The 16,290-nt window shown below is 51.7% G+C and overlaps 1 protein-coding gene across 3 annotated transcripts in view; it reads left to right on the top strand.

The window, feature by feature from the left end:
- Dkk3 (dickkopf Wnt signaling pathway inhibitor 3) overlaps window positions 1-14,027 on the top strand; it is a 43,720-nt gene extending 29,693 nt beyond the window's left edge. For all 3 annotated transcript variants that reach the window (XM_075971909.1, XM_075971907.1, XM_075971908.1), the window contains exons 5-8: window positions 8,940-9,032; window positions 10,305-10,449; window positions 11,675-11,831; window positions 12,570-14,027. In XM_075971909.1, the coding sequence (XP_075828024.1) occupies window positions 8,940-9,032; window positions 10,305-10,449; window positions 11,675-11,831; window positions 12,570-12,786 (612 nt within the window). In that variant the 3' untranslated portion in view covers window positions 12,787-14,027. The remainder of the gene's footprint in view (window positions 1-8,939; window positions 9,033-10,304; window positions 10,450-11,674; window positions 11,832-12,569) is intronic.
- The last annotated feature ends 2,263 nt before the right edge of the window (window positions 14,028-16,290 follow it).

The raw sequence follows: 16,290 nt of genomic DNA, 5'->3' as shown, positions 1-16,290 counted from the left end.
CTCTAGAACCACAGCTCCCCACCCCACCCCCTCCTGGTCACTGGAGGTGAACCACAGCCCCTCCCCCACTTCCTGGCCACTGGGGGAAGTGCTGTTTTTTCCATTCGAGTCTCCCTTGTCACATCAATTTCTTACACAGCATTGCAGATGCAGGCTGTTTCGGAGACCGGGAAGGCGGCTGTCTCCTCCAATTATGCGCTGATTGAATTAGCCCAGTGCTAAGCCTTCTCAAGGGCCCTCAGCCCTCGACTTTCAGAACAACTATGATCAGGGATAATTAGGTTTGCGTTCTTAGAGGAGGACTTGGGCTACAGGAGGGAGCTGTGGGTAAGCGTGGGGGTGGGGAGGACACAACACTGATGACTGGAGGACAGCATCTTTGTTGCTGACCTGAGGGGATGAGGCAAGAGAGGACCCTCTCTGGGAGTGGTAAACCTCACCACAGAACTGAAGCTGTAGGTCAGTTGATTAGAGTTGCTAGTGTTCCCTCTGGGTTCCATCCCCAGCACCGTATAAACCAGGCATGGTGACATTGTGAGGTATCCACCAGAGAAGATCACTTGGACACAGGTTCAAGACAGTAGAAAGTCTTTACCAGCTGACCTTGGGTGGTCAGGTGTCTGGCGACAACACTGGGTGTTCCAGACCGGAGCTCGGTCCTGAGTGTTTCTCGGGGAGACTTTTATGCACAGAAAGCACACCCTGGGCTGACACGCCTCAATTAGCAAGAACAGTCAGCCAGAAGCAGAACTACAGAGGCCAGTGTTAGGAATATTTCCTAACATGAGCTCCCTGCCGACGCAAAATTCCCAATCAAACCAAATCAAAACAAACCAAACTAAGAAATATCCAGGTTTAATGGGAGTTCTGCGCTCTCGAATGGCCCCAAAGGGGAACCGGGAAGGAAGGAAAAGGGACCACGTGTTCCTCTTTTGGGAGCTCATTTAAATACCCTGGGGAGTGTTCCAGTGAAGTCAGGACCTGGTCTGCTGGGATTTGGAGTCCAGAGTGCTAACTCTCAGGGTCAGGGGGCTAGGATAGAAGCAAGGGGCTGGGGCCTAAGCTCCCAACTTGACAGCCAGAAAGCAAGGTTAGTGCATGTAGAGACTTCCTCGAAACTGTGGGCTTGGGCGGGTTAGGTCTTTGTTCTCAATTCAGTGAGTATTGCTGCCTACGAGCTGGGGTCTGAGGCCTGGAAGATGAATCCATCCTGGTGCCAGGAGTCAGGTCTGGAGGCCTGCAGCAGGGAAGCAGCTCTGTAACTCCAGCAGTCAGGAGGATCAGACGTTCAAGGTCATTCTTGGCTCACTAGTGAGTCTGAGGCCAGCTTAGGACACCTGAGGCCCTCCTCAGAACATCCCTCTGCTACATGTATGGAAATCCCCTTTTATGCCTGAATCTGAGAACTCCAATCAGAGCCCCTCCCCTTAGCCCCATTTCTGGAAGGAACTGGCCCCAAAAGAGCGCCTTTGGGAGGGTCAGGTGAGCAGAAGCCTGTCCTTCCCTGTTTCTCTCTGGTACTCAACACTTTCTATAGGAACCCAGGACTGAACTTAGTTACTGGGAACCCAGCAAGAACTTGACCCTCTGCCATTTCTGGACCTACCTGATCCCATGGCTTTGCCGGGTGTTGCAGGCTCGAATCTGTAGCACAGAACCCCAGATAGGGCGCTGAGCAGAGGCAGCAGCAGGGGAGAAGGCCTGAGAAGGCCTGACTCAGCTCACCTTTGCTCCGCTGATGTAAGGGAGAATGAGTGGGGCCTGCTGTGGGTTGGGAAGCATGGTGGTGGTGGGGGGGTGCAGACATGAGAGGCCAGGGCAGTGAGGAGTTCTCTTTAGCATCATTTGCCCCTTTGTCCCAGGGTGTCAGTTGGTCATCGCCATAAAAAAGTAATTCTAAAGGAAGAAGTGTGTTTTGACTCATGGTTTCAGTCTGTGGTGAGTTGTTTTGGGGACTGTGAAGGAGCAGAACATCATAGCAAGGAACACATGATAGTGCTGAGCTGTTCACATCATGGCCAGAGGAAAGTAGGAAGAGAGGAGAGGGGAGAGAGGGAGGAGGGAGAAAGGGAGAGGGGCCAGCAGTCCTTTGACTAGATTGAAGACCAAGAAGAAGCTTCATTTAGAGCGATCTTGGCCCAGTTCTCTGGAGGAAATCTGAACAGGAGGACTCAGGCTCAAAGAATGTACCAGGAAGCCCTGGGGGCGTGGGGTGTGGGACTTCATGGCCAGGCAGTGGGACTGGGTCCTGATGCTGGTTGCTAGCTGTTCTGAAGGATCTGTGTGGATGAAAAGGAGGCTGTGGGAGGAGTCCAGGTATAGGCTGAGGGTTGGGGCAGGGTGCACTCCTTACCTCAGGGTGCCGAGACCCAAGTCCAGGGTGGTGAGTGGTTCCAGTGAGATGGGGATAGGCTGTCACCCTCCTCTTCCTGGGTTGTAACATGTGGGGGAGGGAGAACTGGCAGGTCACCCACCCAGACTTTTGCAGATGCTAGCAATTCAGGATAGTAAGGGCTGGCATCGGCCTCCGACTTCTGCCCAGATTTTTCCACAGGGCTGTCTCTATAGCAGAGGCCAGACCAGAGCCCTGGGCGAGGTGGCTCCAAAGCCCTGAGCTGGCAGACAGTTTACAGCCCCACCTTTGGGAAAGGCTGCAGGCACCCGACTGTGCTAGAGACAGATACACAGGTTTTTGTTACAGGCTTCTACATCTGGCTTCATTCTGAGGCCAAAAGGACTCTTTAGCAGTGGGGGAAGACTGACCTGGAGGCCTCTGCATTCCCACCCAGCATGCACACTTGCGTGCGTGTGTGCGCCTGCACACACACACACACACACACACACACACTCCCACCCCTTAGAATTTGCTGATAGGGAAATCAACTGAAGGATGGAGGCCACCACTATTCTCCTGGGCACCTCGGACCAAGGCCATCCCAGAAGGGCTGCCCTCTTGCATCCAGCAGGGAGGGTACCCCTCCTCAAGAGCTCCTCCTGCCCCCTTTGCCCCCCACCCCAGTGTCTGCCCTAGTCTCCATAAGCCCTAGTACAGCCCTGCAACCTTGACAAGAGACTGCCTCAGTTTTCTTGTCTGTAAAGTAGGGCTTCTCTGCTCAGAGTGGGAAAGGAAGTGGTGTAAGGGTGGCAGGTGGGAGGGGACTGATAGCTGGCATGAGGGTGTTGAGTGGGAGGTGCCAGGTGGGCACAGACTTTGCTGCCCTCTGTTGCCCTTGTCGTCTTTGGTCAGTTGACTAGTCTTGGACCCTTTCTGCATTTCTCTGTCCTTGTTTCCTCACAGAGGGCTCTGGGCTGAACCAGAAGTTGAGTTGTGTTGGTAGGCAGATCCCTGGGGTGAGCCCCACATTGTCAGTCATTCAATAGGAAAGGGACCCATTTCCCAGAATGAGGTCCACCAGCCCACACTGAGGTGAAGCAGGTTGTGGAGTCTCCGTAACACTTCAGTGGTGTTCCTGTCCTTGTGGGCTCTGGAGATGAGAGCAGAGGTGAGAGGTGGAGTCGGAGATTATTTAGCTCTAGGTATGCAACATCCCAACCCCCACAACCTGGAAGTTCTAAGTATTCAGCTTTGCAGCATCTTTAACCCAGGTGAGGCTTTTCCTAGGGAGTCCAGTTCACGGCCTTATTTGAATTTGTTGAGCTGCAAGGACCTTATCTCTAGGACAGGTTCTGAAGGATCTTGTAGCACAATTAATAAAAACCCAAAGACAGATACTGGGCTTCAACCTGAAGGTCAGAAAAGCAAAGCAGCCAGTCACGGGCTCTTCTTTCTACCTCAGTTCGAAATGGTGATCCTGCCTCCAGGAATCTCAGAATGAGACTGGCTGAGAGCAGTCTCCTCCCGTTTTATATCCCTCTATGGGATTAAAGGCATGCACTACTACCGCCTGGTTTCTATGGCAAACCAATGTGGCTATTGGGATTAAAGGGGTGTGCCATTACTGCCTGGTCTGTAAGGCTGACCAGGGCAACTGTTTTACTCTCTGATTTTCAGGCAAGCTTTATTTATTAAAATACAAATGAAATATCACTCCAGTATATTTTAGTGGCCAGGACGTCAACATGAAATCTTGATCTGGGGGAGCAAATCTGAAATGGAGCATTAGCATTTAATTTATAGGCTATTATTGTGGGGCAGAGTGTGGGTGGTCGTGGCATGAGTGTGGCGGTCAGAGGACAACTTTGTGGAATTTGTTCTCTTGGCACAGATCCTAGGGGTAGAACTTCAGGTCCTCAGCCTTGTGCGGTGAGCACTTGTATGGGCTGAACCATCTAGCCAACCCCAAATGGGGCATTTGTAAGAACAGCAGACAGAGTGATCCCCTGAGGGATCTAAGGGACTTGCGTTGAAATCTTCGCCTCCCACCATGGCCTGAGGCTCTAAGGCTCACTTTTCCTCTCGGCAAAATGAAGCCCAAACTGGAGTCTGCCACCGGCTCCCGCGGGTGCCTTGGAAGTTGTGCGAACCCATTGCTGTCCTCCTACCCCCAGGCTTTTGACCTTTGCTTCCTAGGACCTCTTTGCTGATGAACTGTGAGCTTAACAGAGGTGCCAAGAGCTTCCTGTGTCATTTTCCATTCTTTAGGGTCTCATCAAGGCCCTGGGGTGGTTTCCAGGCAGCCATGGCCCAGTCCATGTTGTTTTCGGTTTCACTTCCAGGCCTCCCGCCTGGTTTCCTAAATATAGCTCCTGACAACAAAAAAGGCCTCCTTGGGATGGCTGCAGCTCCTGTCCAGCTTCTGGGATGTCTGTCAGGCCGAGGGAGGAGCAGGACAGACAGACAGAGTATGGCTACAGCTGTACAGAATCCCATGCTGCCCCTGTCAACCCAGGCCGGCAGAGCCTCTGGTGTTGGTTTTCTCTCTCAGCCCTGGTGCAGGCAGATGCTGCCAGGCTGTGCCTCAGGTAGAGGAAAGGGACTGGTACTGAAGAGGGGGTCCACGCTGAGATGTTTACAGAGAGGAAGAGACACTTGTGGCAAGCTGGGTGACCCTGGGCAGATTTTTCAAGACCTTAAAACTGAGATGGGAATGTTGATATCAAAAAAGGAAATCAAGCAAACAACAACAACAACAACAAACAGCTATCACCTAAAAGGGAATAAAAGTTTATTTGGAAGCTAAATATGAGCAACCACGCCCCAGGAACATGGATTCAGATTAGCATAAATTTCATGTTCTAATGTAGTAATGGTTTCATGAAGGCTATTATTTTTTTTCTCATAACAGAAACAAAAACCTGTCATAAATCAAGACTTTAAAAATCCATTGGGAGGTACAGCAGATAAGTGAGGGGAACTGTCTGCTATAGACCTCGGCTGTTATTAGATGACAGCAAACTGGGGAACTGTCTGCTATTGGCCTCGGCTGTTGTTAGATGGCAGCAAACTGGGGAACTGTCTGCTATTGGCCTCGGCTGTTGTTAGATGGCAGTCTGTCTGTTGGTTAGCAGAGGCTAACAGTCAGTTAGGACATTACAAAAAGGTTTGCCTAAAAGCTACAGAGATGGGCCAAATATATTAGTGAGAATGAACAGATAGTGATGGGGCCCAAAATAGCCCAGGCTCTGTACCGGCAACGTTCTGACTCCCCACAATCACTAGTCAAGGAATCTACCCCGTAGAACCTTCATCGCCGTGTGGCTGTTTTGTTTCTGTGAGAACTTCAGCGCATAGGAATCTTAACCATGTTGAGAGTATTAGAGGCAGCCAGCACTTTTCTGTGACCACTCAAGGCCTTGCTCTGTTAGAGACCTGTGTAGTGAAATCTGGAGACCGACCCACCCCATCCTCCTCTGCAGGACAGGCCACATGATGTGGCCCAGGCTCCTCGCTCTGCTGTTGGACTTCAGTCTCTGTTCTGAGTGTCATTCTGCCTTCAGGTCTAGAGTCTAAGAGTTGGAGGGCCTGAGAGGTCCCCAGCCCTCAGAAATCAAAGCACAGCATCAAGAGTCCATGGCCAGAAAACAGCAGAGCCTCCCAATGCTCCTAGCTCCCCAGCCTCTTCCCTTGCTCAGCCCTTTTGGTGATTGGGCACAGTTGGCTACTTAGGACCCTGTAGAGTGGGCTCAGCTGTGACACAGGAAAGAGAAGCTGAATTTCTTAGCTGTGCCAACCTTCCCTTTTCTTCCACTAAGGTTAGAGGACCAGGTCTCGTCCTCACGTGAGACATGTGCCTGCTACCAAGGGAGTTGGCTGCTGCTGCTGCTGCTGCTGCTGCTGCTGCTTCTTCTTCTTCTTCTTCTTCTTCTTCTTCTTCTTCTTCTTCTTCTTCTTCTTCTTCTTCTTCTTCTTCTTCTTCTTCTTCTTCTTTTCTTCCTCTTCCTCCTCCTCCTCCTTCTTCTTGTTCCCTCCCATGCTTGAATTTTGAATTTATTAAAGGCAGAGACCTCCCCACGTCATTTCTGTCCCTGGTGCCTGCTGGTTCTTCCTCCTTCCCAAATGTCACCCCCTCCCACTCTGTTCTCTTGCTGTTAGGTTTTGGGAGAAATGCCAGGAGCCTGTGGCCTGTGTATGGGAGGGTGTGGTAGGTGTCAGGAAGGACACCTTGTGTCTTACAGTCAGTCTCAGCGCCGCAGGATTAACACCCACAGCCAACCTGTTTGGAATAGCATTTGTGGCGGACGTCATTGTTCCCTAGACAGTACAATATAACCATGATTTCCACAGCATACACATTGTATTGGGTATTAAATCCAGAGATGATAAAGCTTTTAGTAGGATATATGTGGGTTGGATGCAAATTCTATGTCTTTTTATATGAGGGCCTCGCGCATCTGTGGAGTCTGCACTTGTGCGGGTGTGTGGGAGGACTGGGAACATGATGGATACAGGGTTGACTCATATCCTCGTAGACCTTCTCTTGCCACTCTGGGGTCCTGGATCCAGCAGACGTAGGCTCAGCCCCTTGGCTTGAGATAGTCTGTTTTCTTCCTGGTATAAGCCAGAACGGTGGCCCTCCTGACATTTCTGGTCTGCTGGGCTCAGCAAGTCGTGGGAGACAGGGGGGGAAAGGTACCCATGTGCTGCAGCTCTCGGTGACACCTGGGCTGCACTGTCAGCTCCCTGCAGAGCCCAGCACAGCGGGGATTGAGAAGAAGGGACCTGCAGCTTCTGAGCTAGGTGAACAGGACTCCTGCACCATGTGCGGCACAGTGAGGTTAGGTCGCTTTTGGGGTGTCAGGAGATGGGATCTCCTTTGGCGTTTTGTTGAGAAATTGCAGTACACGTCTTCTGGTGTGAGCCCCTAGTGAGCCCAGACCTTGCTTGGCGTGTGAGACACTTGTCTGTGTCAAACATAGGCATCCTGACTCAGGCCTCTCCTCTGTCACCCTTCTGAAATGGCTGGAAGATGACGTTGTAGATGTCTCTGTCTTCCTGGTTTGGTGAGCAGAATGCAGTCCAGGCTCCCCCTGGTGGGGCCTTAGCTTAGTGCTACGCCTGCAACTGTCCTGAACCAAACACCCATCTCTTCAGACCTGCAGCGTTGGCCAGGGGACAGTCAGACCTGGGTCAAGGACACCAGCTACTGCTCAATATTCTTAGTAATAACACTTAAGAATAGTTGCCCAGCAATGGTGGTGAACGCCTCTTATCCCAGCACTTGGGAGGCAGAGGCAGGCAGATCCTTGTGAGTCTAAGGCCAGCCTGGTCTACAAAGTGAGTTCCAGGACAGGCTTCATAGCTACTGGGAAACCCTGTCGCAAAAAAAAAAAAAAAATCCAAACCAAACAACAACATTAAAAAGAATAGTAGGAGAACCAGGGCCTGTCTGCTGAGACCCAGCTTGCACATGTTCAGGGCCACAGGCCCCCAAGATACCTCCATACCCACTGGTACAGTTTCCTCAACTCACAGAGTGAAGCTGAGAACCATCCCAGGCGCTGAGGTCCTGCCTGACCTACCGTGCTTTGGCATGTAGGGCTCCACACTGGGTCTCAGGATGGAGGATGCCCCGAGATGGGAATGAGGCAGACTCCACACTTCATAGAGATCTTTCTAGACTGCTTGCCAGAGCTCAGGAGCCCTCCTCATCTCTACTTACTGTATTTAGGTCCTGGGCCCCTCTACTCAAAGACAGTGGTGGAAAATAACCCCTCTGCCTGCGTTAGCCGCCTCTCATGTAGGGTGCCATGACCCTCTGTGCCACCATTCCCCAACATGGAAGAAGTCACCTCCAGCTCCCACTTGCTAGGAAGGTTCTGTCCTAGGGAAGGGTGATGGATGATGTCCTTGACTGTTTCCACTCCTGGCCCATGTTTCCGGTGGCTGAGATTAACCGTGGGTCTGACTCTCAGACAGATGTTTCTCGCTAAGCAGAGCTGGCAGCCATAAGAAGGCCCTTGGGCTGGGAGGGTGGGGTTCCAGCCATCCGACTCCCACTTTAAAGTTTGCCTTGCCTCTTGACTGCTTCTTAGAAGCCAGGAGCCTATGGAGGGCTCTCTGCGGGCAGGCCTGTGGCCTCCAAGGCCAGGGCCAAGGGAGATGGTCTCTGGTATCTTCCTAGGCAGCAGGGACTGTGTTGAGCCTGGCTTCCAGCCCTTTCTGCGCAGTCGCACAGGGCCTGGAACTCATTAGCACCTTTTATTAAAACCATCTGTTCTACGTATGAGCAACTTTGCGTCCCCATGCTCGCAGCCCTGGATGTGGGGGACACTGAACACAGATGTCAGTTGTGTGATGGACGTGGGCGGCTCAAGGCTCTTGGGGTCTTGAGAAGATAGACCTTGTGTGGACTGCAGGTGAAGGATAGGGGACAAGCGCCAACCAGCCTGAGCAGGCCCCCGTGTGGCTGGAGCCAGCAGACACTTCTGGACCGTGCTTCCCTCAAGACGGGGATGAACCCAGATTCTGCCCTTCCAGGGCATTCAGATCTTCTACACCTCTGCATTTTCCTGACAAACTGTTCCTCCTACCCTCCCAGGAATGCATCATCGATGAGGACTGTGGGCCCACCAGGTACTGCCAGTTCTCCAGCTTCAAGTACACCTGCCAGCCGTGCCGGGACCAGCAGATGGTAAAGACACCAGTAGTCTCTGTTGCTGTGCTAGGGGGAGAAGATTAGCAGTCCCAGGGTTTCTCAGCTCACCTGCTTGCAAGAGCCTTTGAGTGATGGGGAGGAGTCCCAGATTTTGGTACCTAGAGTAATAAGGATGTCATTCTAGCAGACCAGCAGCCACCCCATAATCTCTGGTCATATTGTGTGACTCATGGGTAGCAAAGAGAGGGAGGGAGGAGAGGATGCGAGGCTCTGTCCCTTCCTCTGGGACAGTGAACAGCAGCAGACATAGTAGTGCATACATGCAGTCCCCAGACAAGGGACTTTTTCCTCTTGGACTGCTCCCCAGGTCCCCGAGCTTCCAGTCTGCTTAATAAATTCGTAGAGGGAGGAGCCAGGAGGAGGCTGGAGGACTCCCCAGCAATGTGGGTTGTGAGAGAAACATGACCCCAGGCAAAGGAAACACTCTGCTTCACCCAGCAGACCTTTGGGACAAAGCTGTGTGTTCACAAACTTGAAATCTTGATATTTTCCCTTATTTTGACAGTAAAATAAAGCACAGTAAATTTGGAAAATAAAGGGTTCCTGTGACCTCGTTCAGCTCCATCTTGGTGAGGCAGTTGCTGGTGTCCTTCCAGGCTACCCCCATCACAGGGCATGGTCCTTGGGACCTCTTGTTGCTCTTTGTTCTTCCCTGTGGGTCTCTGGGTCCCTGCTCCCCGCACGCTGTCCCCAGACTGGGTCTTCCTGGCTCTGACTTGACTTAGCGGTTTGTGAGACTGCTGCTGCCTCCCCCTGGGTCCCGAGCCACCTTTCCTTCCGCAGGCCTCATAGAACGGGTGAAAGATAAACTGGGGTGCTGCCCATCTTTACCCCAGCACTTGGGAGGCAGAGACAGGCGGATCTCTGAGTTTGAGGCCAGCCTGGTCTACATAGTGAGTTCCAAGACAGTCAGGTCTACCCAGAGAAACCCTGTCTCAAACAACAACAACAACAAATAAACGAAAAGGGTGAAGGATAGAGCCATGGGCTGGAGGCGCCAGAGATACGCAGGTTCTCTTTGTTAAGTCTTTGACCTGGGTAGGAATGACTTAGACATTCATCTTCTCAGGTGCCATTTTCCCTGTGTTTTGACCCTTCTTGTGCCAACAGCCACACTTCTCAGCTACCTCCTTCAGTTTCCACTAACGTGAGCCATCTTTGATTGGGCCAAGCAGGCTGAAGCACCAGCTGCCCAGGTTTCCAGGCTAGTGATGCCCTGGGCCTTGTGTTTTCCTCAATTCTCTGCAGCTGTGCACCCGAGACAGCGAGTGCTGTGGAGACCAGCTGTGTGTCTGGGGTCACTGTACCAAAAAGGCCACCAAGGGTAGCAACGGGACCATCTGTGACAACCAGAGGGATTGCCAACCTGGCCTGTGCTGTGCCTTCCAAAGAGGTATGTGTGTTCCCCAGGAGGTGCTGGGGAAATCGGTCCTCACCGCTCAGGAGGCTCTGCTGGGCCCCAGAATGCAACCCACATCTTTTCAGGGTCCTGCCTCCCTGCAACAGCATCTCAGATGCTTCCACTGTGTGTCCCAGCCCCACAGTCTCTTTTTAGAGTAGGGAGAGAACTTCCTGCTTTGTTTTTCCCCAGTTGTTGACTATGCAAGTTAAGTTCCTTTAGGATGCCTGAGTCCAGGGCAAGGAGAAGCATCCCCAGATGGGTAGGGTTCCAGAAGCCCCTCCCCACCCACATCCCACAAAGGCACCATTGGCCTGGGTGCTTTGTGTAGATTCTCTTTTTCAGTTCTGAGGCCCTCTCCTTTGCCAGGAGTGCGTCTGAAAGCTCTCAGCTCCTCCCCAGCTCCCTTTCCCCAACCCTACAGTCCCTCCCTGTGCCTGCCATCTCATGATTTGCATGGAGGACAGCATTCCAGAGCTTGCTCCACCCCCTCTTAACTTCTGTCATCTCCCTCTTCCAAGGCCTTGCCCACCCAGCTCCTCTGTCCTCTTTGTTTCTGTTCCTTGACTCATCCCTCTGCCCTGACCCAGGCCCTTATTAGCTCTCTGCTGTTGTCAGATTGATTCCCGGCTGCTCAGCCCCGAAATAGTCACACAGAAACTGTATCAATTAAATCACTGCTTGGCCCCTTAGCTCTAGCTTCCTATTGACTAACTCTTACATATTAATTTAACCCATTTCTATCTATCTGTGTATCGCCATGTGGCTGTGACTTTCCTGCTAAAGTTCCATCTGGCTCTGATGGGGCTACATGGCTTCTCTCTGACTCTATACCTCCTTTCTCCAAGCGTTCTGTTTAGAGTTTCCCCACCTAGCTCTGTTCCCCTGTAGCTCTGCTATAGGCCCAAAGCAGTTCCCTTGTTAGCCAATGATATTCACCGCATACAGAGGGGAATCCCACATCACTCTGCCCCTGCTAAGAGGGTCTTGGTTTCACTCTTCATTTCCCCTGGTGGTTTGGCCTCCAACCCCCAGCTCCGCTCTTCAGGCAAGACCCCCGTCACCGATCCAGTCCTCAGGGGTTAGTTCATCCCAACTGTACACTATCCTTCTCAGTCTGTCCACTCCTTCGATTCTTTCCTCACGTGGGGTTGAGGGAGGAGAGCAAGCCTGTGTCTGTTTCTGTGTCTGTCTTCATGGTGACGCTTGGCTGCTCCAGGCCTGCTGTTCCCCGTGTGCACATTCCTGCCTGTGGAGGGGGAGCTCTGCCATGACCCTGCCAGCCAGCTGCTGGACCTCATCACCTGGGAACTGGAGCCCGAAGGCGCTTTGGACCGATGCCCCTGTGCCACTGGACTCCTCTGCCAGCCTCAGAGGTGAGGTCCCGTCTGTGACTGTACCGGGGCCTGAGAGCAGGAAAAATGTCATCCAGGGGGACTTAGAAGCAGGTTTGGCTAGGAAGAGATGTTGATTCAGTGTGGGGTAGGTCACCAGGGGGAGGGTGTGGAGGGAAGGAGCCCAGACCACACCATCATGGTGGGAGAGGAAGCTGGCATGGAAGCAGGGTGGACCACCAATGTGGAGGGCACTGTAGGTTAGAGGCTCATGAAACTGAAGCTTCAGAGTTGGCAGAGCTGTTCTCTACATCTCTGTCCTACCCACACCCTCTTCTCAGCCTTCTGTTCTACCAGAATCTAGAGGCACAGGGAAGAAAGCCAGAATTCCCCTCTCCTCTCCCTCAGAGGCCCAGGGTCACCATGTGTGCAGCAGATGTGGGGTTACATTGGGCCTCCTTCTTGAAACCCAAATGGGCAGAGGGCTGAGGGGACTCCATGTGGTAGTGAATTTCCAAATCTCCAACATCAGGGCAGACAAGCCAATAGTTAGTCACAGAAGAGGAGGCCTGTGACGGCCCCTTGAGGACTTTCTCCCTGCTGACTCTTCAGTAAGATGGTGGTGACAGGATGCACCCTGACAGGAAGTAGTTAGTGAGGTCTGAAGGCCTACATAGAATACAGCCCAAGGCTTCACATGGACCTGACATGCTCCAAGCCTGGCTTTGCTCTCCAGGATAACAGAGAGAACCTTGACCAAATCTCAACCTTCTTCCCCAGCCACAGTCTGGTGTACGTGTGCAAGGCAGCCTTCATCAGTAGCCACGACCAAAATGAGGAGAGTCTGCTACCCAGGGAGACCCCTGATGAGTATGAAGATGGCGGCTTCATAGGGGAGGTGCGCCAGGAGCTGGAGAACCTGGAGCAGAGCCTGGCCCAGGAAATGGCGTTTGGGGAGCTTGCCCCTGCGGAGTCCCTGGGTGGGGAGGAGATTTAGACTCAGACCCAGCTGAGCTGCTGGTAGATGTGCAATAGACATGGCTAATTTATTTCCCCGGGAGTGTCCCCTAGGTGTGGGGCTGGCCAGGCATTCTCCACAGCTCCTTCCCAGTAGCTTTTTCCCCGGCTTGACAAGGTGCAGCGCAAGTACATTTGTTCCAGCTGCCCCGCTGCTCTGGGGCTGGGAGAGACTGATGGGGTGGGGGAGGGCAATGGCGAGCCACCCCACACCATGGCCAGACGTTCTGTTTTGTTCAGATTTGATTGAAAGGAGAAGACAGAAAGGGGTAAAGTCTGCCCATGGTCAGCCCGGGGGTAGATATGGAGGAGGGTGCCTGCCCTACAAACAAGGACCTGGCAAAATGTAGCCATTGCATTTGTACTGTGTCCCTTCTGGGGCCGAGGCTGCTCTTGTGGCCTCCCACACCTTCATCCCTCCACCCTCTCTTTTTGCTCCTCCTACCTCACTGTCAGCATGCCCTTCACATCCGCTCAGTCCACTCCACGCAGCTTGGGAGCAAACCAGAGTGGGTTTCTCACCAAGCCCCTGTTCTCTCACTCCCCCCCCTCCACCAGCCCCCAACTACTTCCAAAAGGAGGGGAGTGGAATCCTTTTCTTCTTTTCTTTTTTTTTCTTTTGTGCATTTAAGGCATGCCTGGAACTAAAGCCAGGCCAGTTTGCATATCCCTCTAAGGTTAGAAGTAACAGCGTGGAGGCCAGTGGTATGGACACTGCCCTCTGCCATTTGCTTCAATAACTCCGAAAGTCAGTAATTGGAGGGCCGTTTGTGTAAATTAATTCACAGGAAGGACATTTGGGTAATTGTAGGGCCAGGGTTATAAATGAAATTTGCAGTCATTTAGCCACAAGGGAAGGCCTTTCTCAATGGCACAGAGAAACCAGAAGCAAGCCAGGCTGTGTGAAGGACGGCTGTGATGTCCAGACAGAAGCTGGGCTGGGCGTCGGGTCTCAGATGACTGTGTCAGGTGCCAGGAACTGTTTCCATCCTGTCCTCATCCAGAGTGATTCAGCTTTAGAGCTGCGCCCAGTTGTCGAAGCATGCTTTCGTCTGAGTTTTAAATTATGTATAAGCACACGCGTTGCTCTCAAAGACCATGCATAAATTACTTTAGCTACTGTTTGATAATCCTTGGGCTTCTTTTTTTCCCCCTTTGGCTTTCAATAAATATAACCCCCCTTCATCCAGAACAATAAAATAAAACAATCTGTGGTATAAAGAGACGAAAAGTCTTTCCATAGAGGCAGATTTTCCAGGCATTTGTGGTTCGCTTGTAGACTCTGTTGGAACATTTATCCTTGTCTGGATGGGAATGAGTTTTAGGAGAGCAAACTCCTTGCCATCTCCCGAAGTAAGTCGTCTATTGGAGGCACCTTGTCATCAAAGGCAATTCTGGGCTTGGGCAGGACGGGCACTCTAATGAGATACCTGAGGCAATTTATGTATTTAAAAAAGCTTATTTTTGTTCCCTGTTTTGGGTGTCAGTTGTGATCCTGTTGCCTGGAAACTGTGGTGGGGCAGCACAGCATGGCGGGGGGCTTGTGGTAGAGTCAGGCTGCTCCCAGGGAGAGAGAGAGAGAGAGAGAGAGAGAGAGAGAGAGAGAGAGAGAGAGGAATACACAGTCCTCCCCCAGGACCGGGGCCCTCTCACGAGGCCCCACCCCATACGGGTGCCCCAGGCTCTGCCGCATTGGTCTTAGCTACTCTCCTGATGCTGACAAGAGCTGCCTGAAGGGTGAGGGTTCATTTTGTAGCAGGCGAAGCACAGGGGTGGAGTGTGGGGCTCCTTCCCACAGTTCTGAGGACCAGGGGGCAGAGAAGGGTAATGCCAGGACTCAGATTCCCCTCTTTCCCCTTTCATTTATTCTGGGACCCCAGCCCATGGAATGGTGCCATCCCACCCAAAAGGGTGAGTTTCCTTCCTCAGCTGGAACTCTCTGGGAACTCCTTGAATCATAGACAGGTACAGAGGGTGTCTCCTAGATGATTCAAAAACCCATTTGGTTCCAAGACACAGAAGGGCTATGTAATAACTTTTCCACATAACACCTTTGCATCTAAACGACTTTAAATCTCTAATCTGAAGATATCACAGTAAAGAAATATAGACATTTAGAAAAACAGTAAATGTAAGTACTTGCTAGTCACCTGTGTCCACAGTATGGGTCCATTTGTCACTAAAACCTGTGCTGGTTAAAATTTGCTGTGTTTTATCTGGTATGCTGAAATCCTATGGTTTTAGCTACAAATGAGAAGATTCAGAATAAATGAACAACATATTAAAAAAAAACTACGCAGGCTGATAAAGAAGATTGTTGTAGCCTCCCAGTAGTGCCATGGGGAACAAGCCTTTAACCAATAGGTCTTCGGGCAGGGAGATAGTTTACCTAGTCCATAACAGAGCTGGGACACACCAAGCTCTTTAAGGACTAGATTATATTTAGGTCAACAGGGCAACAGGCGTGGACTCTCTGAATTCCGTATAGCAGATGACAGAATGGGGCTTCGGAGAGGTGGAGGACGGAGAAGGTAGGTGAAATGGCTTCAAGGGGGCACTGATTATTTTACTGTCAAACATGGAGGTGTTCTTTATTCGATGGCAACTTACCAGGGCCCCTTAACTCCTGGGTCACCCGGCAGCTACGTGTGAAGGGCTTGCTCAGAGCAAGGTTTGGATGTTCCCAGATGAGACTCTCTGCTCTGAAATCATGTCAATAAAAGACGGAACACAAACAGCTGAGTGCTAGAGGAGCCCCAGCGGAGGGCTTAGCTTAGAGGGCTGCCGTGAAAGGGAAGGACAAGGTTACAGGGTGACTTAGAGGGGAAATGGATGAGATTCTTGATGGATGGGATGACTGGAAGCTAAGGCAAGCGTGAGGAAATGCGTAGAGATAAGTCTGAAAATGGTTTCGTGGTTTCATTGAAAACAAACAAAAAAGCCTGTTTGGTACCCACCATGTATCAAGTCCCCTTCCTAGAGCTAACCAATGCTCAGCCAAGAAGACCGCACATCACCATTGTTACTGAACCATGGGAAGAGCTGAGCTGTCGCTCTCACTGGCTGCCTGATCTTTTCTTGGATTCGGTTCCTGCCAGGGAAATGGCAGCAGGAGCTACGGTTCAGCTCCTTAGCAGTGAGCCCAGCAAAGGACCAGGACAGGTGCTTAGGATGTGGCATTGGCTTCAAGGCCCTCTGAGGAAGCTGGGAGCTGTCAGGCTGCCTTTCTCCCCCCACCCCTCCCCAGCCTTCAGCTAGTACTCACTTCTTAACTTCTGTTAGACAGTCCTTGACCCATGGCCCCTGTATGACTTTTATTATTTCTGTGGCTATAAATATCTGACAAGAACAACTTAAGGGAGGAGTTTAGAGTTCAAAGGAATTGTCCACGACAGTGGCAGGAGTGGAGATGACTGTTAATGTGACTTTCCTACCAGGAAGCAGAGTGCATGGGAAGTGGGGAGATCTCAAGGCCCACCTCCAG

Source organism: Microtus pennsylvanicus, chromosome 5 (assembly GCF_037038515.1).
Source record: "Microtus pennsylvanicus isolate mMicPen1 chromosome 5, mMicPen1.hap1, whole genome shotgun sequence".
Classification (NCBI taxonomy): domain Eukaryota; kingdom Metazoa; phylum Chordata; class Mammalia; order Rodentia; family Cricetidae; genus Microtus; species Microtus pennsylvanicus.
This window is presented reverse-complemented; position numbering and strand designations above follow the sequence as displayed.